Raw genomic sequence first — 23,129 nt, forward strand, 5'->3', positions numbered from 1 at the left:
TGTTTGTGAAAAAGGCAGGAGCCTCCCCATGATACACCCAGCCTCACGAGCACAGCCTATGCTCAAGAGAGCTGGCAGACCCTCTGTAGGATGGCCAAAGGACAGAGAAATGTCCTTGTACATTTAGGGGCATTGTAGGCTGCAAGTAACAGAAGCACACTCAAGCTAACTTACGCAAAAAGAGGGAGCATCAGCCGAATATGGGGTGGCCTCATGGTACCTGGGAATGGTTGGTCAGGTATGTCAAGGCCTGGGCCCAGGAAGCCAGGCTGTTCTCTTTCTCTGCTTCTGGTCTCTGCCTGTCTCTGAGCAGTGTCTTCCCTCTTCTGCCACTGTCCCTGTCCCTTCCTTTTGTCCCTGTCCTTGGCGATCCCTTAGCTTCTAAGTTTACATCTATTCTACTCAAGGGACACAATGTGCATCTATTTCTTAGTCCCAATTCCTTATTCTTCAAAGAGCATCTGATTTGCCCAGCTTTGGTTGTCCCAACACTGTGACCCAAATCAGAGTTATGGGGAGCTAGGGAGGGAGGGTTGGGCATGGCCTAGGGAACCTATCCCCATGAATGGCAGCAAAGCAGACACCCCAAATATGTCTTTTGCACATCTGTAGTAGCAAAGATGGTGCACTTTATGTAACCTCTTCTGTGGCGGCAGTTGTGTTTCTAATGCCAAGCAGAACTTCCAGAAGTCTCCAGACCACTATGAGAATATAGGTGGGAGTTTTGCCAACCTGCCCCCTCTTGGACAAGCACTTCACTGGTCACATCTGGTCTCCGTACATGGATAACTACTGTCACCACTCCCCTGGATCAGTTCCTATTGATCCTACCAAATCCAGGGTAGAGGAAAAGTGGAAAGTTTGGACCTTTGGAAATTTCATCTTATCCATACCTCTCTCCTTTCATTCTAAAAGTATTTTAGGGGATGTTGTGTCAGGTTCTACAGGAGAATTGAAATGAGACATGTATGAATCTGATCTCGAGATGCTTATGATCTAGTGCAGGTGTCAACAAAATTCTTGTAAGGGACAGATAGTATTTTAGGCTTTCTGTTCATATAGGATCTCTTCTTTCTCTTTTTCTTCTAGTTTTCTTCCTCCTTTCTTACTACCCTTTAAAAATTTAAACACCAGGGGTGCCTGGGAGGCTCCGTCGTTAAGTGTCTGCCTTCCGCTCAGGTCATGATCCCAGGGTCCTGGGATCGAGCCCCAGATTGGGCTCTCTGCTCAACACTAACCTGGACAATGAGAATAGTAGCAGACCTTCCTCAAGGCTCTGATTTGAGGATTAAGTGAGATAATACATATGAAGTTCTTAGTATAATACCTGGTGCATAGTATGTGCCCAGTAAGCTTTAGCCACTATTGTTATAAGTGCTATGTGATAAATGGCACGGGATGGTAGTGAGAGGAAGGAGTAGTCTCTTCAAGCTGGGTCCCTGGGGAAGCTTTGCGTGGATGAAGTGACCTTTGGACAAGGGCCTGAATAGCAGAGATAGGAGAGAGAGTACCCAGGGAGAGAAGGGTGACTTTCCTGAGAGGTGGGGAGGAGGAGACCCTGAGGGGAATTGACAAGCTGGTAAATGACAGTCCTTTGGAGATCATTACAAAAACCTCTGGGACACACAGACAAGTAGTCTTCAGAGAGATTTGGCTCCAGAAGCCTTTCCCTGAAGGAACCAGGTAGGAATTTGCCAGTTGCTGTGCCTGATGGTATTCACTTAGCTGCGGGCTCCACCTTACTGCTGAATGAAGACACGATATGCAGCAGGATGGACCCCTCACCAAATGCATGACCTTAGGAGCCGAGTGCCCACTCCCGTTCCATGCCCACAGGTCCTGGAATGACACACCTCTGCCTCGTTGCTCCCAGCTAACCCCTGAGTGCTCTTTCTGAGAACTGATTCTCCAGTAATCCCAAACTGCACTGCATAACCAAAGGCCCTTAGAAGAGACCTCTATGCTAGCAAAATGAGAGACTTTCAATCACAGGGGGTTAGCTGTGAAAGCTTGCGGGGTTCACTCCAGAACAGCCTACAACAGAAGTGTCCACTTGTCTGGTCCCAGTCCCAGACAAATCTCATTTGCAGAGACGGAAGATTCCATTTATCCTGTTAAACATTTGGGTTACTTAGCCTCTGTTCTGATTCTGTATCTCTCTGATGATAATTCGGCTTTCCCCGTGTATCTGTCTAGAAGGAGAGAAAGCAAGGGTTGCAAGATGATGGTAACTAACTCTGTAACTGTTGGAAAGCTCATTGTAAATTTGGGTTTATTCATCGATCCATGTGAACGTGGTTACCATTAGTCAGTATCCTTGGAACTAATCATCTCTGGGACAATAAAAAGACAAATTTCTGAGTCTGCTCTGGGGTGGATACCCCAAGAGACCTGTGAGGCTTTTCTCCTCCTGGTACCTTCTAAACCTCTGCATTACCATGTTGACCCTTGACCCATACCTGCCCGCTCAGTCTTCCATGCTTTAGTCTTTCAAATTCACTGTCAGGTTTGGTTTGTGAACATACATACCTTATGTGCAATTTTAATCGGTCATAGAAGTAATTTTTTTGTGTTACTTTACATATATGTTTTTTTTTAATATATGTGCTTATCATTATGTAGTAAGAATTTGCCAAATAAATTGTAGGAATGGGCAAAAATTTGCTTAGGAGTTTCCCCTTTTGAAAAACTTCTCTTCCAAATGCCATCTCTTGGTGCTTCTTTCAAAGACTGAAACTAGGGAATATCTAAAGATATCTCAGACATTTCCAGGAAAATTCTTGATTGGCCCCTGAGAGAATTAACACTGGCCTTTGGTTTCTGCTGGAAAATTCAGGGTGTTGATATGACTCAAAGCAAAGTTAAATAGCTTTGCCAGATGCTGGGGGAAAATTTATATTCGTGTTACTTTTTTATTATTATTTTTTTATTTGTTAGAGAGAGAGAGAGATACAGAGCGCAAGCACACAGGCAGACAGAGTGGCAGGCTAGAGGCAGAGGGAGAGGGAGAAGCAGGCTCCCCGCCGAGCAAGGAGCCCGATGTGGGACTCGATCCCAGGATGCTGGGATCATGACCCGAGCCAAAGGCAGCCGCTTAACCAACTCAGCCACCCAGGCATCCCGTATTTGTGTTACTTTTAAGAATCTGTTACTCTTACGAACGAATCTGTTAAGGTCACAAAATCTATTACCAGCTGGCCCCAAGCAGCAAGCAAAAACACCATGCCTTGATGCTTTGTAACTGAGACATAGAAGTCAAATCTTTGGACAATGGGTGGTGGGGCAGGGATGGGAGAGGTGCAGAATAAAGTCAGTGAGGCCATGGAAGTGGAGAATTACCACAGTGTAGTGTGTACTTCTCAGCTTTTAGGTGAGTATACATAACTTCATCTAAGCAATAAATTCACACAAATTTAAGTTTTACAACAGATGTTTAGAAGCAACATAACCTTAACATTAAAGGCTGCTTTCTATAGGAGATTACTTTTTTAAAATATTTACTTTTTTATTGAAGTTTTTAGTTTTAGTGTCCCTACACTCCACATGGGGCTCAAACTCACGACCCTGAGAGTCACAGGCTTTTCTGACTGAGCCAGCCAGGCACCCCTACATTTTTTTAATCCTTAAATTTAGGATATTCTTAGAGGAATTTTTGCAAACAAATTAACCAGGACATAATCTAATAATAATGATTTGCAAAATAAGTGCAGAAAGAAAGGACCTCCACTCCAATCAAAATGTTTGTCTATATTTTCCAGACTTTTTTCATTATCCTCTTAAAGACCTATGTCTTCCTTTTTTTAAAAAAATTTTTATTTTTTTATAAACATGTATTTTTATCCCCAGGGGTATGTCTTCCTTTTTAAAAGTACTGATGTCTAGTTCTCAGGCCCCTAAGATTCTGATGTCATTAGTTCTGGGGTTCAGCCTTAGGTGTTGGAATTTGTCGCAAGCTCCCAAATGACACCAATGCTGCTGAGGTGAAGAGTGACTGATACACTAGCCAGGGCAGGGTGAGTGGGGTTATCATTTAAGTCTCCGTCTGAGGAGAGAGCTAGAATTCAGGTCTTCTGGTTTCCAGCTCTTTCCAGGAGAACCCCCTCTTCTTCTAACAACCTGGTTTAAGTGTTGGAAAGCCTTGGCTGTACCTGGTAGCTTGCCCCCATGACACTTTCTGCCACTCTAGGTATTAACCAAACAGCGGCTTCTCTAATCATAACTGTGGCCGAGTTCTGAGTCACAGAAAAGGCCTCTGTTCCAGACCCTCTCTGCGTGACGGGGAACTGCTTTCTGGGACATGTGACTCTTCATGGTTCTGTTCAGCTCCTCCCCAGCTACAAGAGGGGCATCTGGTGCCCCCACTCCCGCCTAGACAAAATCCCTGTGAGTTCCTTTCCAGCCCAGAGATTTTCTTTCCACTTGACCTGCTTCTCCAACTCTAATTCCCCATTTTTTGAAGCCAACCACGGTATAAAGGTCACTTTGCAATGAGTGGCTTGGGATTACACATTAGCCATTTTATTAGGCGTCCAAGAGTTTTTAAGCCAGGCTCTGATGAGATGCTTTTTAAAGAGCCCATTCCTTTATTCCTTCTGACAAGTGGTTACACATTTTATTATGGAAAATTTAAATTTGAAAGTAGTATGTAGTAGAATGAGCCCCCGCACACCCATCACCCAGGTTCAATGGTTACCAGCTAAGTCATGGCCAATCTTCTGTCTCTCTTCCTTGCTTGCCACTCCTCCCACCGGAGCACACACACACTGGATCACAGTGACATGAATCCCAGACACACACCATTCCCTCTGCCAATGTTTCAGTGTGTGCTTCTAAAAGATAAGGTCTCTTTTCTTCTTTCTTTCCCATTTTTTTTTTTTATTGTGGTAAAATATACTTAACATAATGCTTACCATCTTAGCTATTTTTTAAGCATCTAGTGCAGTGATTTTATTTTTTTTTAAAGATTTTATTTATTTATTTGACAGAGAGAGATCACAAGCAGGCAGAGAGAGAGAGAGAGGAGGAAGCAGGCTCCCCACTGAGCAGAGAGCATGATGCAGGGCTCGATCCCAGGACCCCGGGATCATGACCTGAGCTGAAATCAAGAGTTGGACACTTAACCAACTGAGCTCTGCAGACACTCCTAATTCTTTATTTTCATGGAGTTATCTAGGCAGTGTCTATATTTCTCAGATCATCTCCTATTTTTAAAAAAAATATAGTTGGTCCAGGGGTGCCTGGGAAGCTCACATAGCTTATATATATATAAAGTTGGTTCACAGACTGCATTTGGGAGATAGGTCTCTGAAGTCATTTTTACTCTCTCCAGGTTCTTCCTCCTCTGTTTTTCCCTCACAGTTGTTATTGCTAAAGAAATGGCATCATTTGTCCTATAGGTTTTGTGCCTTCTGGATTGCATATATCTATGTGATGGGGTTTAACATCTGTATTTATTTTAAAGTGATGGTGGGGTCCAGGCTTGTCTAACTCTAGTCTGCCTTTTTCAGAAGACTGTTTCACAGGTGTCTGCTTCTATCAGGAGGCCGCTCCCACCCACTGATCTTTATGTGTATCTGTGATGGTCCTAGACTCTGATGGTTATCACTTCGGTTGTTCCCAGTATTAAGCCCCACCACTGTCTCTTTCTCCAGTCGTTTCCTCCTCCTAGACTTTACCCAACATGATCGGTCAGGACTCACTACCCTCAAGCAGGAGGGAGTAGCATTTAATGACAGTAAGGGGACACTGGTGAGAAAGCAGTGGTCTCTGTCCTCAAGAAGCTTGATGTCTATTTGGGGAAGCAGGTGTATATCCAAATAACCAGGAAACATGATTGACTACAATTAATTTTTTATTTTAGCATCTGAGCCCCAGAAGTCAGGAACTTTACCCATAACCGTCTATAGCACAGTTGCCTAGTTCCCACTTGGTATTCTGAATATCTTATTTATTTATTTGACAGAGAGATAGCAGAAGAAGGGGGAGTGGCAGGCAGAAGGAAAGGGAGAAATAAGCTCCCTGCTTAGCAGGGACCCTGATGCGGGCTTGATCCCAGAACCCTGGGATCTTGACCTGAGCCCCTGAGATCTTGACCTGAGCTGAAGGCAGACACTTAACTGACTGAGCCACCCAGATGCCCCCGCCCACCCACTCAGGTATTCTGGTGTAAATTGGTCTAGGATAGACCTAGACATCAAGATTTTTAAATCTGAGATATTTTTCTGTGCAACTCAGTTTAAGAATCATTATCCTAGGATAGGGGTTCTTAAAGTGTGGTCCCTAGATCATAGCATCAGCATGGAACTTGTTAGAGTTCGATCTGTAACTGACTGTGAACAATCAATTGAGATAACTCACTACCTTCGGACCAGCCGGAACTTGTTAGAAATGTCCATATTCTTGGTGCTCCTTCTCCTCTGTGAGACCTATGAAATCAGAAACTCTGGGGTGAGACCCGGTAATCTGTATTTTCCCAAGCCTTCCAGTGATACTGATGTGTACTTCAGTTTGAGAACCCTGTCCTCAGTGTACTGTTGGAGAAATGAACAGGGTGACTGGGAGAGATTTGCAAGGAAGTGCCTTCTTGCTGGCAGTAGAAAATGAAGGAGTCAGGACACCTGGGCTCAGTGGGTTGAGCCTCTGCTTTCAACTCAGGTCATAGTCTCAGGGTCCTGGGATCAAGTCCCACATTGGGCTCTCTGCTCAGCGGGGAGCCTGCTTCCCCCTCTCTCTCTGCCTGCCTCTCTGCCTACTTGTGATCTCTCTGTCAAATAAATAATAAATAAAATCTTAAAAAAAAAAAAAGAAAATGAAGGGGTCCAATCTGGAAAACAGAGAGGAAAGAGGACATCTCACTATATAGATTCATGACTCTCAAAAGCTAGGAGCTTGTTAGAAATGCAGAATCTGGGACCGCACCCCAGACCTGGTGAATCAGAATCTGTATTTTAACAATATCTCTATGTGATTTTTTTTTTGTACATTAAAGTCTGAGGGAGGCACACTGGTATAGTGTGTATACTCCAATCATATAAATCAAAGATACAGGGGGGAAAAAATGGCCATGCTAGGAAGGAGACTCTGAAGATATGGTCTGCTCTTTCAGCTGGTGTTCTCAAAGCCATGTTTCCTCTTACACAGGAGAGTGAGACCCTAGCGCACAGAGCTGCTTGTCTGCATTGGGACCCCAGACAAGTCCAGCCATCCCTGAGTGACACAGATCTGTATGATTCAAGAGCAAGGGCTCCTCAACCCTCGGGGCACAGTCACATTAACTGGGAGCTTTCAGGGTCAGGCCACCCTCCAGAAGGGGTGACCATCCAGGCATCTGTATTTTACAAGGCAATTCTAATTAGCAGCCAAAGTTGAAAACCATTGCTACACATCTTGGGTCCTCCATGTTTCCATGTTCCACTCAAGGTAAAAGTGAGCTCAATGTCTAATAATCTCTATTAAAAACACAAAGTTAAGTTTCAGGGCACTGGCTCACTGTCGCAACATCTGGATTCCCAAAATAGTTGCAAAAAGGACCTGGAGAGCTGTTCCTAGCAAAGTTGTTGAGTGTCCTGGGATTCTTCAAAATCAAGTTCTCCAGGGATGCTGGTAGTAGGAGACTAGATCTGATATTGCCCTGAACTTGGAAATAGATAACTTTGCTTTTCTGCAAACTGTGCTCCGACTGTGTTGTGGGGACCCAATACAGTACAAATATTTGAAGTTCTGGGGGGAAGAGAGAACTGATTGTCCTTGCTGTCTGGAGATAATAGAGGATATTTCAAAGAGAAGGTATGCTCTCATCCACTCTTTCTGGGTGGAGTTGGATTTGTATAGGCAGAAAACTGAAGTACGGATGTCATGGCAGAGAGCTGCCAGAGAAAGTTCACCGAGGAAGTTTGTGAGACAGGGTAGAGAGCCGTCAATGCAAGCGGCCCAGTGTACTGGGATACATCACACCTTTTGGTGGATAGGGCAAGGCTATAGAGTCGCAAAGGGTCTTCAGTGACAAGGTGACAGTATAATTTATCTTGCATATTTTAGAGAAAAAACAGGGCAATATGATTGCTTGCATGGGAGAAAGACTCTTAGGGAGAGGGCAAGCATCTTCTCAATCAAAACATTTGAATGTGTCCAACCCTTATATTAATACCACTTTCAGAAAAACTTTGTATTGACATCACACAGTCTTGGATCTACCATAATTTAGCTGGTATTTCCCCAAACAGATTTTTCCCATTTAAAAAAGTCAGCTATGTTTTGGTAAATCTTGAGACAAGTGTATGCATGGTCTCGGCTCCAGCCCCCATGTTATAGGTCTTCACCTCCCAAGCCTCTTTTAATCCAACCTCCCATCCTGTGTCCATTCAAGCCCCTAAGGCCCTGCCAGGCCCCTGGTTAACTGGTCACAAATAAATGTAAGTTAGGCATTCACAAGGCAGAGCACTCACACAGTTGTGTAAAGAGGAATTCTGACAAAGGAAAAAAATGTCCAACTTCACTAGTAATCAGAAGAATGCAAACGTGATGTAAATTTTCAATTACCAAATGAACAAAAGTGAAAAAGAATGACAATACCAGCATTTGAGAGACTTTAGGGTAATGTGAGATTGTGCATTGGTGAAAGTGTAAATTCGCAGAAGCTTTCTGGAGAACAGTTTGGCAATGTATATCCTTCACTTAAAAGTGTACAGACACAGCTTATCCTAAGGAATTATTGAACAGGGCCAGGGATATTCAAGCCAGCCTTATTTATAATAAAGAATAATTAGGGGGCATCTGGGTGGCTCAGTCAATTAAGCATCTGCCTTCTGCTGAGGTCATGATCTCAGGATCATGGGATTGAGCCCTGCACTGGGCTCCCTCTCAGTGGGGAGTCTGCTTTTCCCTCTTTTCTGCCCCTCCCCCTGTTCAGACTTGCCCCCCCTTTCTCTTTCAAATGAATAAATCAAATCTGTAAGAAAAAATTAGAAATAACCTAAATGTCCACCAAGTGAGGGTTATTCATATCAATTGTGGTCCATTTATGCAACAAGATAAACGCTAAAGAGCCTTTAAAATGATATAAATATTTTTAGACACTTGTAGACATGAAAGAATGTCCAATAGGTATTATATCCTTATGGTGTCATTAATGTAAAATTGTGTGTGTGCATATGTACACATGTGCATTGATGCCCACAGACCTATCATGATAGTTGTGGAGAGGCACCTGTGTGGCTCAGTCAGTGAAATGTCAGGCTCTCGATTTTGGGTCAGGTGCATGATCTCAGGGTCCTGGGATGGGGCCCCATTTCAGCCTCCACACTGGGCATAGAGCCTGCTTAAGGGTCTCTGTCCCTGTCCCCTTCCCCCTCTACCCCTCCTCACCTCACATGCACTCTCTCTCTCTCTCTCAAAAAATAAATATAATAATAATGATAGTCCTCGAAATATCAACCATGGTGTCCTCTGGTTGCAAGATCTTTGAAAGCCTCTGCTTTCTTATATTTCATTGTTTCTAAAGTTATAAAAGCGATGTTCTTTATTTTTACCTTAATAACTAGCACCAACAGAATGTGCCTTTTGTCCTGGACTCTGCTCTGTTGCATACTATTATTATTCCTGAAGAAAACAAAATGATAAAGCCCACAGCTAATAAATGATGGAGCTGGGACTCACACAACCTGGTTGTCAGGCTGCCCTGTTGCTACCATAATTAAACCCAAGCAGAGTGAGAGTCTCTTAACCCCTCTCCCACCAGCAAACCCACTCCTCTCCCCAGACTCATTGTTGACCATTTGACACTCCCCAGACTCATTGTTGACCATTTGACAGTTAGCCTTCTAAAGCTTCTGCCAGGCACTTTTAGACACATGTAGCCAAACACAAGGATGTGTGTGTTTCTTTTTTTATAAAATGGGATGGTAGTGTCTGTCCTGTCAGTATGCATCGTTCCCTCTCATACTCTTTACCTCTTAGGGATGTTGTGCAGCAGGCATGTGGGGAATGTGACCATGTTTCTAGTTCTTCACCTTTAAGAACAAAGCTGCAGTGAATATCCTTGTACACATTTTACTGTATGCAGGTGTGTCATGATATTTCTGTGATAATTTCTTAGAAATGGAATCACTGCAACAAAAGACATGCCCACTAAATGTTGACAGCGGCTGCCCAGTTCCCCACACCAAGAGTGTGCTGTTCCACTGTACACATACTCACAGCATAGGCATACACGCGTACACTGTGTACGTACACCCACTAGTCTCACACCCACATCCCCCATGTTTTCACTGACAGTGGAAGTGACCCGTCTTTTTCATTTTTGCCAATATGGGGAATGAAGAATGTCATCCCATTTGCAATAACTTAAATGTCCTCGATTCCTAGTAAAGTTGAAGGTCTTTTGGCCATCTTCATTTCTTTCCAGAATCATTCACTTCTCAGTTGGGTAATTTGAGTTTTTCTTACTGATATGAAGGAGTTGTGTGATATTATAAATATCAATTTTTGATGCCCTGTGTATTGTAAATATTTTCCCACGGTGTTGCATTTCTTGGAACTTTGTCTTATTTTGTCATACAGAAGTTTTAGTTTACTTTATTTTCATGTAACAAAAGCTGCCCACTTTTTTCTCCCTTGTGGTTTTACATCTCGTTTAGGAATTCTTTCTAGAGAACCAAGAATATGAGAAGACTCTCCTATATCCTCTTCTAGTATATTTTCATTGTTGTTTATACATTTTAAATTATTTATTTTAATTGTGGGAAAATATATATAAAATGGATTTTATCATTTCAACCACTGTTAAGTGTATGGTTCAGTGACCTTAGATACATTCACCCAAGTTCATGATGGAGTGACTGTCTCCACCATTCATCTCCAGAAGTTTTTCATCTTGCAAAACTGAAACTCTCTATCCATCAGACAGTAAGCCCCACTCCCCATTCCCTGCAGCCCCTAGAAGCCACCATTCTACTTCCTGTCTCTGTGAATTTGGTTACTCGGGTTCTCCACATAAGTGGACTCATGCAGTGTTTGTCTTCTGCGCCTGGCTTCCATGTAGTATGAAGTCTTCAAGATTCATCCATGTTGTAGCATATTGCCAGAGTTTCTTCTCTTTTTAAGAGTCAGGAGTCGTCCATCATAGATTTAATTTTATGTTCAGACTTTAACCCATAAGAGAATTTAATATTGTGTTTGGTTGGAAGTAGGTGACAGGTAAGTTTTTTTTTTTTTTTTTTTTTAAGTTGGTCATCTTTTAAACAACTCCTCTATCAAAACCCAAATTCCCATGAGGACCCAGGTCTGCTTGTAGACTGTTGTTCATTGATCCCTTTGTCTATATCTAGACAGGAATCACACTCCAGATTTTAGGCGAGTTTCTCTGTCTCCTAACAGCATGGCCATGCCCATTCTTTTTTTAAGACTTTCCCCAACCATTTTCAGGCATGTATTTTCTCAGAAGAACTTCAGAATTAGTCACATGGCCCAAAAATACTCTTTTTTAGGATTTTGATTGGAATAACATGAAGCTACCCACTAACTTGGGGTTGGTATCTCACAAAGGAGCCTGCTGGCCGTGAGCTCCTGGCACCTCTCCAGGCTGTCTGCTGCTGTCCTCTGCCGGGCTGTCCCAGGCCTCCACTCAGCAACCCTACCCAGCCTCTGATTCTGTCCTCTAGGAAGAACAAATTCCTCTGCATCCTTGGTTTAATTTCTTTCCTTCCCCAGATGATCTATAGATTTTAATAAGAATTTTGAGAACCAAAACCCAGAGTGGGTGTGTAGAATCTCCAGGCCCTGCAGTAGAAGCTGTGGGGAAAAACGTTTTTGTCAGGAATGCTTTCTCTGCTCCTTGCCAACCACACCCCATAAGGCAGATGCTGAACACATGTGTCACCCACCCTGGGTAGCCAGGTTCCTGCTGATACACTTTTTAAAAAATACAGCTTTATTATTATAGATTATCATCAACTTCTTCATTTTAAATGTACAATTAAATGATTTTTAGTGAATGTACAGATATGTGCAACCATTACCAAATCCAGTTTGGGAATATTTCTGCTACCCCCAAAAAGACCCCTCATGCCCATTTATGGTCCTGCTCTGGAATGTCACTTTACCCTAAGCACTACAGCATCAGGAGAAGCGCCGGGGGTGGGGTGGGGGGGTGGGAGTGAGAAGGTTCCCAAGTTGCTCTGCCTGGGAGTCCAGCAGCAGTGTCCCAACAACAGGTAGGACAGGCCTGTGACTTGCCAATCCACACCCTTTTTCCCGGGGAGACCCGCTGGGGGTTGCTCCTGAGGACAGTGGCCATGCTGAGCCCCATCCTAACCCCTTCCAGGTGGATAAAGTTTGAAGAAAAGGTAGAGGAAGGAGGCGAACGCTGGAGCAAGCCGCACGTGTCTACACTGTCACTGCACAGCCTCTTCGAGCTGCGGACCTGCTTGCAGACGGGGACGGTCCTGCTGGATCTGGACAGCGGCTCCTTACCACAGATCATAGGTGAGGCAGGGATGGCTGGGGCCCCAGAAAGCCACGGCAGCCTCGTGCCTGTGATGGGTCTGTGTGATGCCTGCCCAATTTTGCAGAGACCAGGCTCTGGTCTGACACTCCCAGCACAGTGGCTCCAGGTCTGGGTCCCATGTAGAGCTCCAGGAGTGAAAATGCCATCCTCTGAGACGCCATCCTGCAAGGGAGCAAAAGAGAGAGGGGCTTCCTAGCGTTGTCAGAGATACCTATGGCCATGGCAACCTGTCTCTTGTCAGAGTAAATGGATCATCATTCATCTGCAGGGAATTAGCTCTCATTTAGCAGAGCAGTGAAGGGAGACAATAAGGCTGGCCTTATTGTCCCTAAAATGTTTTGTGAATTTTGTTCCACCCAAATTCGCCACAAGTGTTTTCCCCAAAATGCTTTCCTAAAAGGACTTCATGTTAGCACTAAACCATTGAACACAGAACTTCTGTGCTTCTTAGGGTACTTCATTGACTTTTCACCATAACATTGATAGAGCGTAGAATTGTACACACACACACACACACACAGATGCACACACACGCATGTACCCAAAGGCCATGTACCCAAACCTGCCCGCGTTTCCATGGTTTGTGGCAAAGCTGGGACTAGTTACACAGCTCCAGTCTCCTTTAGTTACTTTTAACCCACTGATAACAGACGAAACTTAAGACCCCACACACACCTGGTCCTTCTGTCCTACATGGACAAGATGTGTCTGCTCCCCACTTAGATGACGTCATTGAGAAGCAAATCGAGGATGGCCTCCTGCGGCCCGAGCTCCGGGAGAGGGTCAGCTATGTCCTCCTGAGGAAACACCGTCACCAAACCAAGAAGCCCATCCACCGCTCCTTGGTCGACATTGGAAAGTCCGTCTCCTCCACCACCAGTGAGTCGGGCCATATGCTCGTGGGCGATGGGCATGTAGGGGCTGGTGTCAAGTCCCAGGGGCCGAGTGAGCCCACCTTGGTGGCTGGAGAGTCTTGGCAACGTGGAGGCTTTTGGACTTCATGATCCTGAAGAAATTCCGTGGTTCTGGGGCTCCCTCAGTCTCCTTCTCTGGCAGGCCTGTACCTGCCGCCTACCCCATCCCTACCCCAATGTTGTCCCCACCAGAAGAACAGAACTAGTCCTAAGAAGAGAGCTGATTCTCAGCGTGGGCAGCACACGGCAATCACCTGGGGGTATGAAACCTGTCCTGGTGCCTCAGCCTCACCCTGAGAGCTGGATTCGGGTGGTCTGGGGTATGGCCTGGGAATAGGGAGTTCACAGAGCTCCCCAGGAGATTCTCTTGTATGGTTGGGATTGCAAAATGCTGGTAGAGATGGTCTGTGTGTAGAAAGAGCTTGAAAGCCTCCCAATGAACCCCCAGGAAGAGCCAAGAGTCTTGGCAGAAAATGAAGCAGTAGAATTTTCTGGGTTCATCTCAAGTGGGCCAGGGCTTGTAAATCTTGCAGCGGTGTCATCGTGATTGGCCGAGCCGGGGGCCTTTAGAGCAAGTGGCTTGTTCCAAGCACATGCCTCCAGCCTGAAACCCTCCACTCTTGATACTATACTCGAAATGCCCAGACAGTAGCCTTGCTGAACCTGCCAGAACAAAGTTGATGAGGTTGCTGAAGAAGGCACCTTGAGGAATCTCTTTAGATGAATGGTTTTATTTATTTATTTATTTATTTTTTAAACAGGAAGTGTTTAGCCTATGCTAATAACAGCAGGTGTGGAGTCAGCATTTAGCGTGTCCCAGGCACAGTTCTGAGTGTTCCACTTGTGTTAACTCATGTCTTCTCCACAGTAACCCAATGGCTAGATACTGTTCCTATTATCCCCATTTTACGGAGGAGGAGCCTGAGACACTGAGAGGTTAAGTTATTTACCTAAGGTCACACAGCTAGTAAGTGGTGAAGTTGGGGCTAAACCCAACAGTCTACAACACCTGCTGCCTATTTAACAATTGTGTATCAATCTCACTCTCAAGAATACGAGTATTTTCTCTATAATCTTGTTCAAACTATTAACTTCAAAAGAGAAACATAAAACAACCAACATAGGCCTTCTTCCTGAAAGGGGAAGAGATGTGTCTCAAGGCCCAGCTTTGCTTAGGTGGAACGACTGGAGATGACAGCCAAGCTGACAGCCAGGCTGCCGACGCCAGACCCCTCCTGTGCCTCCTCTCAGGTCGCAGCCCAGCCCGGAGCCCAGCAGCTGCCCCAAGCCTCCACCGCTCCACCGAGGACCTGAGGATACGGCAAAGTGCCAGTTACGGCCGGCTGTGTGAGTGTGTGCTCGGCTGCCGTGCGAGCAGAGCTAGCTTCCATAGGCTTTCGAGGTGGTGGTGGGGGGAACCTGTCCAGAATTCTCAGAACAGGCATCTGGAAGAAATCTAACCTTCACCCCCAAACCTGGGCTGTCCTTGGGGATCTAACTTGCTACCCTAAGTGTCTAGGTGATTGCTCTGACAGGTGCAGCTCTAAATCATGTGCTGCCATGATCAGCACCTAGTCCTATGGTTCTAGGCGCTTTTGTCTTAGTCTGTAACTTTGTTCTCACCATCAGCCCTGTTTTTGGTAAGAAGAGGTCCTTGACATGGAATTAGAAACAGGCCAGGGACTTTTCCCTGCCCCCACTGGATGACAGCCTTCTGCACTGTGACCGTGAGCCACAGGCAGTCTTGGGCCCCCGTAGCCTGGGCTGAGTAAGGACACTTGTGAACTGTGCACTCACAGGGCCCTTCAGGCAGCTCATCAGGGGGCACACAGCTGAGCTGTGAAGCAAAGAAAAGACAACCTGCAAAACAGAAAGAAAAAGGAGTGAGAAGAGTATGTTCCTTTAAGGACTTTTACTAAAAGGCCAAGATATGAACAAGTTATGTCAGCTGTGCCATGACCAGGCCCATGGAGTGATTTGGTGGGCAGTGTGGGTGGGGCTGGCCAAGGGCTGAGCTATAGTCTTTTCTCTCTGCTCCTGATGACCCCGGGTCCCCATCCTTCTGGCCTTGGTTATTACACAGAGGGACGCCAGGAGGCAGCCGGCAGAGAATGGCTTTGGGCAAGTCTTCCTCCCAGTTGTTCCCTGTGTCTGAGGTCCCCCTTGTGCCCAACACTGTGGTAAAGGAGGCCTGGAGGGAGGTTCTGTGTGCACACCATCCCTCCCTGGGCTGGCCCCTGGAAGGCTCAAAGAGGAGACACGCCTGAGTACTGGAGAATAAATGGGGTTTTCCAGGAGCAGGCGATGGGGGGGGGGGGGGGGGAGAAGGGTGTTCCAAACAAAGGAAACAAACAGCAGAAGGAAGGCGCTGTGTAGGAAGCGGTTCACTTCATGAGGAGGGCAGGGCCTGAGGGCAAGAAGGTCAAACCGAAGAGGGACCACATGCCCTACAAAAGGATCCTACAAAAGGAGCCTCTCTTATGAAGGTAATGGGGACCTCTGAGAAGCTTTAAGTAGAGGCACACCCCATGACCAGATTCTTTTTTTTTTTTTTTTTGAAAGATTTTATTTATTTATTTGACAGACAGAGAGCACAAGTAGGCAGAGAGGCAGGCAGAGAGCCAGGAGGAAGCAGGCTCCCTGCTGAGCAGAGAGCCCGATGCGGGGCTCCATCCCAGGACCCTGGGATCATGACCTGAGCCGAAGGCTTAGAGGCTTAACCCACTGAGCCACCCAGGTGCCCCCCAAGACCAGATTCTTATTTGAGAAAGAATAGACTAGAAAGGGACCAGATTGGAAGTGAGAGACTGTCAGAGAAAGAGTGGAGAGGGGAGGCTCAAGGTGGGATGCGAGGACCAGAAGAAGCAGGAGGTGAGGAAGTGGGGGAGGCAAGGCAGGCCCCCAGGCTGGTGGATGGGAGGGAGGGAGGGGCACTGAACAGAAGAAGGTACGGAATGGGAGTCATCTGCTGGAAGTCTCTGAGTTCTGTTTTCCAGGGTGTTGAGCTTAAGGGCCAGTTGGGACTGCCCAGGGGATTGTGGGGCTCAGGAGAGAAGTGTGGGAGGGAGACCCAGTCTGGGCATCCTCAGCCCAGGGTGGGCGTGAAGCAGTGAGGGTGGACACGATTGAACAAGGATGCAGGGGTGAAGCCTCTGCAGGGAGTGAAGGCGAAGCAAGGCCCCAAGCCTGGCAGGAGAGTATCCTGGATACAATTAAGAAGAAGGGAGCCAAGAGCGGACAGAGTTCTGGAAACCAGGGGATGCCACAGGCCACGAAAAGCCAAGAAATAACAGGCCTGAGAGTGCCCCTTGGATGTGGCTGCTGCTGGAAGATGAGAGCTGACTTTCTCCTGCCTGGACGGGGGAAGGAACCACTGGGCAGTTCAGATCATTTGCCGTCACTGTTCTTCCTACAGAGAGCCCCACTCTCCTTCCCCTGCCAGCCAAATCCCTGAGCAACTCTCGACACTCACACGGGTCATGGAGGACAGAGGTGAAAGTGGTCTTCTCTCCAACAAGTCTAAGCTCGGTGGCACCAGGAGTTTCAGCTGATAGTGTGTCTGTGTCCCCTCCCCTCCTTCGGGGCCTGGCACAGAGCAGACATCTCCCTGCGGAGGGGCAGGGAGCAGAGCGCAGCAGACTGAGGAATGAGGAGGGAAAAGGAGAATGTGCAGTAGAAGGGAAGAAAGACAAGAAAAGGGAGCAGAGGCTAGCTTCAGGGGACTGAGGGGTGAGGGAAGAGGGGGCCTTGCTTTGGTTGTGAAGCTGGGGGAAGCATGTATAGGGACCAAGAGAAAAAGACCTGCAAGAGCCTGACCCCCCCCCCCCCCCCTTTCTTCTCTCCTAGGTCACACCCAGAGCAGAAGCATGAATGATATTTCTCATACCCCAAACACAGACCAGGTAGTAAAGACCCTGCTCTTGGTTGCCATGAAGGTGCTGGGCAGGGAAGCCCAATGGGCAGAACTCCACTCCCATGAAGGAGTAGGAGTCCCCAGGAAGCACCTGGGTGGGGGCTCTGGGCTGCCTTGTTGACTGGCCAGCCCATCAGTCGGGTACCGACCAAACCCTATATGCCAGGCACTAGCGGGAGTGGGGAACAAAGAAGCATGATCAGGTGAGGGCCCAGCCATCCCTGAGCGGGGGATTTGTTGGACGGAGGCCAGCACACAGAGTCTTACCTCCTTCAAGCCCCTGAGCACCTTTAAGGATGGAGTGGAAATTTGGGCTGGCAGAGAAAAGCAGTGAGGCCTCCCTGTGGAGACAACAGGGCCAGTGCCCACTGGTGGGTCTTCTAGGCTGGGGGAGGATAACATCCATTTTTGTCTCCCACCAGCTTGCCTAAAACCCCCACGAGCAGATCAGAATCCTACAAACATGTTGAGTCCAAGTTCTAAGCCCCACAGCCCAGGTACCCTGTGACTATGTCCCTGGGGAAGCCTGGTGGGAGCCCTTTTCCACTGCAACCCCCACACATCTTGAAGGCAGCAGGATCATGGTCCCCTTGCCTGTGCCCCCAGGAAGAGAAAGAAAGGTGTTGAAGGAAACATGAAATTTGGTGAGAACCCCTCAGGAGCTTGAGTGACCTGCAGACCTTCAAGGCACCCCAAGTTTGGTGGAAGGCAAAACAAAGTCCCTTGTGTCAGAGTCCCCAGGGCCCTTTGGCTAAAGTAATAGGAAGAAGAGCATCAGTTAACATTTAAGGTCCACACACTGCACACACTAGCCCATGCTGAGCTGTTGTGAGCATTGTGCAGCTGCTCTTACCATCTCCGCTCTACTGACAAGGACCCTGAGGCTTAAAGCAGTTAAATAATGTGCCCAAGTCCATGCCCTGAAAGGTTAACAGAACCGTAATTTGACCTAGGCAGTCTGATTCGAGAGCCCTTACTTTGGGAGCAACTTAGGAAGGAATATTCTGGAATGTTATTTAGAGGGAAAAACTACCACAGTCATGCATGCAGGTGGTGAAGCCATGATGAGAAAACATTACCTGGTGAAAGTCTTTCAGAGACAAATTAAAGACTGTCCTTGGGGCATTTTCATTGTACATAGGACTCAGAGGAGTCCATGTTTTAACCCTAGGAATGAAGCCAGGCACATAGAGAGTGGAAATGAGTTTGGGACGAGGACCTGTCTCCAGTACCTCTTATATTGGACCCCACTCCTTCTGCCTATTTGACCTTCCTCCCCTGAACAGACACTAGCCCCTAGCATGTCAATGGTCTTAGCTGGAAAGTGTCAGAAGCTATGAGTTTTCTTGGGAGTTCCCCTGGGGGTGTCTTGGGGCCATGGAAGTCTCCCTCAGACTTGGAGGTGGGGTCCAGTGGCTCCTGTCAGCCAGGAAGCTGATGGCAAAGCATGTCTGCCCTGTTTGTCAGAATGGGCCTCATCCTTCCCACGGCCACCCAAGATGAAGGCAGACAGGGAGGGCTGTGTGCCCAGCATGGAAGAGCCAGCTGCCATCTACTTGGGCCTCAGAGGGCTTGGGGATGAGGCCTGATGTCCAGCAACCCTGGGTCTCTTGTCTGACCCCTCGGCTCACACTTTAGTTCAGCAAAGTTCCCACCCATCAAGGAATGTCTTAGGGGTCAAGTCATCGCCTGTTCCTTCCAGGCTTGTTTGGTCCTGGGGTTAACCAATTTTGAGTCTCCTCATTTGCAGAATAGGGCAAAATATTTGGTTATTTTGCTCTCCTGAGAAATGCTTGGAGAATTTTTTAAAGTCAGACCTTCACAGCAATCTGCAGGGGGTTGAGTGACCGAGAGCTGAAACCACTGATGAGAGTATCCATGGACATCTTGTTTCCCTCTCCCTGACCAGCTGAAAAACAAATTCATGAAGAAGATCCCTAAGGACTCAGAAGCCTCCAACGTGCTTGTGGGTGAGGTGGACTTCCTGGACCAGCCATTCATCGCCTTTGTGCGCCTTATCCAGTCAGCCATGTTGGGAGGAGTGACCGAGGTGCCTGTTCCCACCAGGTGAGGGTCACTGAAATCTGAGCCCCCATCCACCAGAGGGAAGCCAGCTGTCCATGCAGTTGGCACAAAGTACTGTTGGAGGCACCCCTAAAACACAGAAGGAAAATCAGGCAATTGCTGGGGAGGGAAATCTTCTGACTAGGAAAGAGTTTTAGACTTTATTTAAAATAATCATAAAAAGAAGGAGCTGAGACAGATACCGTTGGCTGGGCTTGGGCAGCAAGACCATGGGGACTGCAAGCGGGGGCTGGTGGAAGTGAGGAAAAGATGTCTTTGCCGAGCAAATATGGGATTTAAAGGAGGAAAGGGACAAGTGTGTGGTCAGTTCATGAGCTGAGAATGAATAATGTCCAGGGCCAGAGAATCCCTCTCTTCACCTGCTTCTATTTTTCCTTCTCGCTTTCTTCCACCTCCTCCCGCTTCATCTTTGCAGATTTCTGTTCATACTGCTCGGACCTTCTGGGAGAGCAAAATCCTACAATGAAATTGGCCGCGCCATTGCAACCCTTATGGTAGACGATGTAAGTGGTAATGAGAAACGCGTACTGCTGACTGTCGACTCCTGCATCAGGCACCGGGCCTCTGTTCACTTGCTTACCCCACAGGCACATTGGAGCACTCCTGTGTGCCAGGTTGTGTGGGGCGCTGAGGGCTATGAGAGTCAGGGGGCAGTCACTGCCCTTTAGGAGAACCAGTCAAGTGGGAGAGACAGACCTGTAATTCTGAAGGGAACCACATGCTAACTGTCTCGGTAGCCAGGTGAGGCTTCCTGCAGGAGAGGGCTTTATGCAAAGGATGAGCAGGAGTTAGGTCAACCCTGCACAAGCCTAAGAGGCAGGCATTCCAGATAAAGGGAACAGGAGCCAAAGCTTGGAAATGGAGAAGCTGGATAAAAGTGGTTCAACTTAGGCTCAGTGTAAGGTTTTCAAGAGCAGGAGATGAGCCAGAGATGACATGGAGCCTGGAGGCACAGCTTAGAGCTCTCTCTGTCCCAGGAGTGATGGGGAACCTAGAAGACATTCAATGCAGGCGCAAGCTCTACATCAGAAAGAACACTCTGGAGACAGCCTGGAAAGATGCAGCCTGACCCTCCAAGGATGAGGGGCTAGGAAGTTAAAATCAGATCTAAAATAGCTGAGCTTCTGGGACTGGGCTCTAACAGGCTTTTGAATGAGCTTGTTCCATGCAAAACTGAAAGCAGAAAGGTTAAGTCATTCAGCCAAAGCCCTACAGCTAGGCCACGGAGACCTGGCCTTCAGGCCTTCCCTCAAGGCCCGCTGCTCCCTATTGTGCAGAATTTCACCTGCAGGACTCTGTCCTTCCCTAAAGACGGAGAGTGAGCTGGAGGGAACAAATGTTCAGAGGGGTTTTCTCCAATGCTGTACGTTATGTGCTCCCTGGAGGTGGCTAAGAGGCAGCCCTCAGCGAGATGGCCCCTTCCTCTTCCCTTGCCAGCTCTTCAGTGACGTGGCCTATAAAGCCCGGAATCGGGACGATCTGATAGCAGGGATTGATGAGTTTCTGGATGAGGTCATCGTCCTTCCCCCTGGAGAATGGGACCCAAATATCCGAATTGAGCCCCCCAAGAAGGTGCCCTCTGCTGATAAGAGGTGTGTATGTGGATGGAGCGGTGGTGAGGGATGTTGGGCTTCAAAGGGAGTTCGGAGTCTGTCCACGGCTTTTGTGGTCAGCATAGACAGGTTTATGCTATTTCTTCTCCTGGTGTCATTTTATTTCTTAAAAAAAAAAAAAAAAAAGCAAGCAATATGTTGCGTGTGAACATGCATAGCTTCTGGGTGACCCGTGTGTGGGTACTGTGAGATCATTTTCTGCATTTGTCTCTGTCTTTTAAGATAGTTCATGTTTTTTGTTGGAGAGGTAAGACGCGTTCTCTGAACAGCTCTAGAGGGCCTAAGCTCGTGCCAGGATTGGGAGCCCCACCGTTCCATGACCCCCTTATTCCTTACAGGAAATCTGTGTTCTCGCTTATGGAGCTAGGCCAGATGAACGGCTCTGCAGGGGGAGGCGGCGGGGCGGCTGCGGGAGGCAGCGGCGGAGGCGGTGGCAGCGGCGGCGGGGCCGGCGGAGGGAGCAACGGGGACGATGGAGAGATGCCAGCCGTGCACGAAATCGGAGAAGAGCTTATCTGGACGGGAAGGTGCCCACCCCAGGCCTGACAGTGACACCGGCCAACCTCTAGGCTTGCCTCCTCACCCAGCCGCGGGAACCTTCCCCACCGCTGCGTGCAGCGCCCCCTCGCGGCCACGGGGTTTGGCCACTGCACTCTTTTCCTCCCCACGCCCTCAAAACCCCTCCGGATCTGGCGACAGGGTTTCCGCAGGAGAAGGGAAGTGGGGCCCAGCACAGGAGTGGAGGCACCCGAACTTTTCTCTGGACTCTGTTCCTGTATGAGTCTTCTAGGGCTGTCCTAACAGAGTGTCACATTCTAGGTGGCTTAAGCAACAGAAGCTTCCGGTCTCGGTTCTGCAGGGTAGAAGTTCCAAATTGAGGCATGGCAAGGCCCGCTCCCTCTGAGACTCTGGGAGACAACTTCCCTCCCTCTCCCCAGCTTCTGGTGGTGGCCTCCGATTCTCAGTGTCCTTGACTTGTGGCGGTGTGGTTCCGGTCTCTGCGTCTGACCTCACTTGGTCTTCTCCCTGTTCTTCCTGGGGCATTTTCCTCTTCTTTTGAGGACAGCAGTCATAATGGATTAGGGCCCACTGCCATGACCTCATCTTAACCTGATTACATCAGCAAAGACCCAATTTCCCTAGAAAGTCACATCCACAGGTACTGGGGTTAGGGTTTCAATGTGTCTTTGTTGGGGGGGTGACACAATTTAATCCATAACAGTACCATTTGAATTTTTCTTTTTTCTTTCTTTAAAAGAGAGAGAGAGAGAGGAATTGGGCTGGGTTTCCTTGCTGACTCTTAGAATAATTCAGGTTGCTCTGAATTTAGGGAAGAACATGGCCCTGCAAAGCAATGCGTGAATTATAACTTTGAGAATAGAGTCATGTTTTATATGTCTTTGGCTCTATCCCAGCCAGTGGTTCCAAATTGGGGGTAACTTTGCCTATACCCTCATTCTCCCCCAGGAGACATTTGGCAATGTCTGGAGACATTTTTGTTTTCCGCAACGAGAAGGGGGATGCTGCTGGCATCTAGTGGGCGGAGGCCAGAGATGCTGCTTGGCCTGCTATGAGGCACAGGACAGCTCCACGACCAAGGATTACCCAGACGGACATGCCAATAGTACCAAGGCTGAGAAACCTGCCTCCATGCCAAGCATTGCATTAGGAGCTGTGGGGGAATAGTAGGCCCAATAAACACTGTTGTTAAACTCAAATTCCCCACTTGATTATTCTGGAGAATACAGAAACCAGTTATAAATTCAAGAATTTGCCCTTGATAAATCTGGGATGTTGTTTTCTCCTAAAGTTGGACACACCTATGTTTAACAAGCACAGTCAGGGGCCCTGAAGATGAGCAGGGACATCCCTGAGGAGGACAGCCAGGACTTCTGTGGACCCCACGATTTCCATTCCCCATGGAATGTTAGGTCTACTCCAGAACATGTCCCCAGCAGGCCTCCCCTCTCTCCCATCCAGGCTGTCCATGACCACCTTTCCAGTGGGGATGATACTGACCACAATCTTTTCTGTCCTGCAAAAATCCTTCCCTGCCATTTCATGTTCTGGTAGGAAGGTCTCTGTCCCCATCCACCTCTAGT

The 23,129-nt window shown here is 47.5% G+C and overlaps 1 protein-coding gene across 7 annotated transcripts in view; it reads left to right on the forward strand.

The window, feature by feature from the left end:
• The window catches only part of SLC4A5 (solute carrier family 4 member 5), a 108,295-nt gene that overhangs the window by 51,821 nt on the left and 33,345 nt on the right, over window positions 1-23,129 (forward strand). For all 7 annotated transcript variants that reach the window (XM_059405800.1, XM_059405806.1, XM_059405801.1 and 4 more), the window contains 8 exons: window positions 12,320-12,480; window positions 13,226-13,381; window positions 14,668-14,763; window positions 17,263-17,318; window positions 19,239-19,396; window positions 19,830-19,917; window positions 20,852-21,006; window positions 21,366-21,554. In XM_059405800.1, coding sequence (XP_059261783.1) covers window positions 12,320-12,480; window positions 13,226-13,381; window positions 14,668-14,763; window positions 17,263-17,318; window positions 19,239-19,396; window positions 19,830-19,917; window positions 20,852-21,006; window positions 21,366-21,554 — 1,059 coding nt within the window. The remainder of the gene's footprint in view (window positions 1-12,319; window positions 12,481-13,225; window positions 13,382-14,667; window positions 14,764-17,262; window positions 17,319-19,238; window positions 19,397-19,829; window positions 19,918-20,851; window positions 21,007-21,365; window positions 21,555-23,129) is intronic.

This window comes from Mustela nigripes, chromosome 7 (genome assembly GCF_022355385.1).
Source record: "Mustela nigripes isolate SB6536 chromosome 7, MUSNIG.SB6536, whole genome shotgun sequence".
Classification (NCBI taxonomy): Eukaryota; Metazoa; Chordata; class Mammalia; order Carnivora; family Mustelidae; genus Mustela; species Mustela nigripes.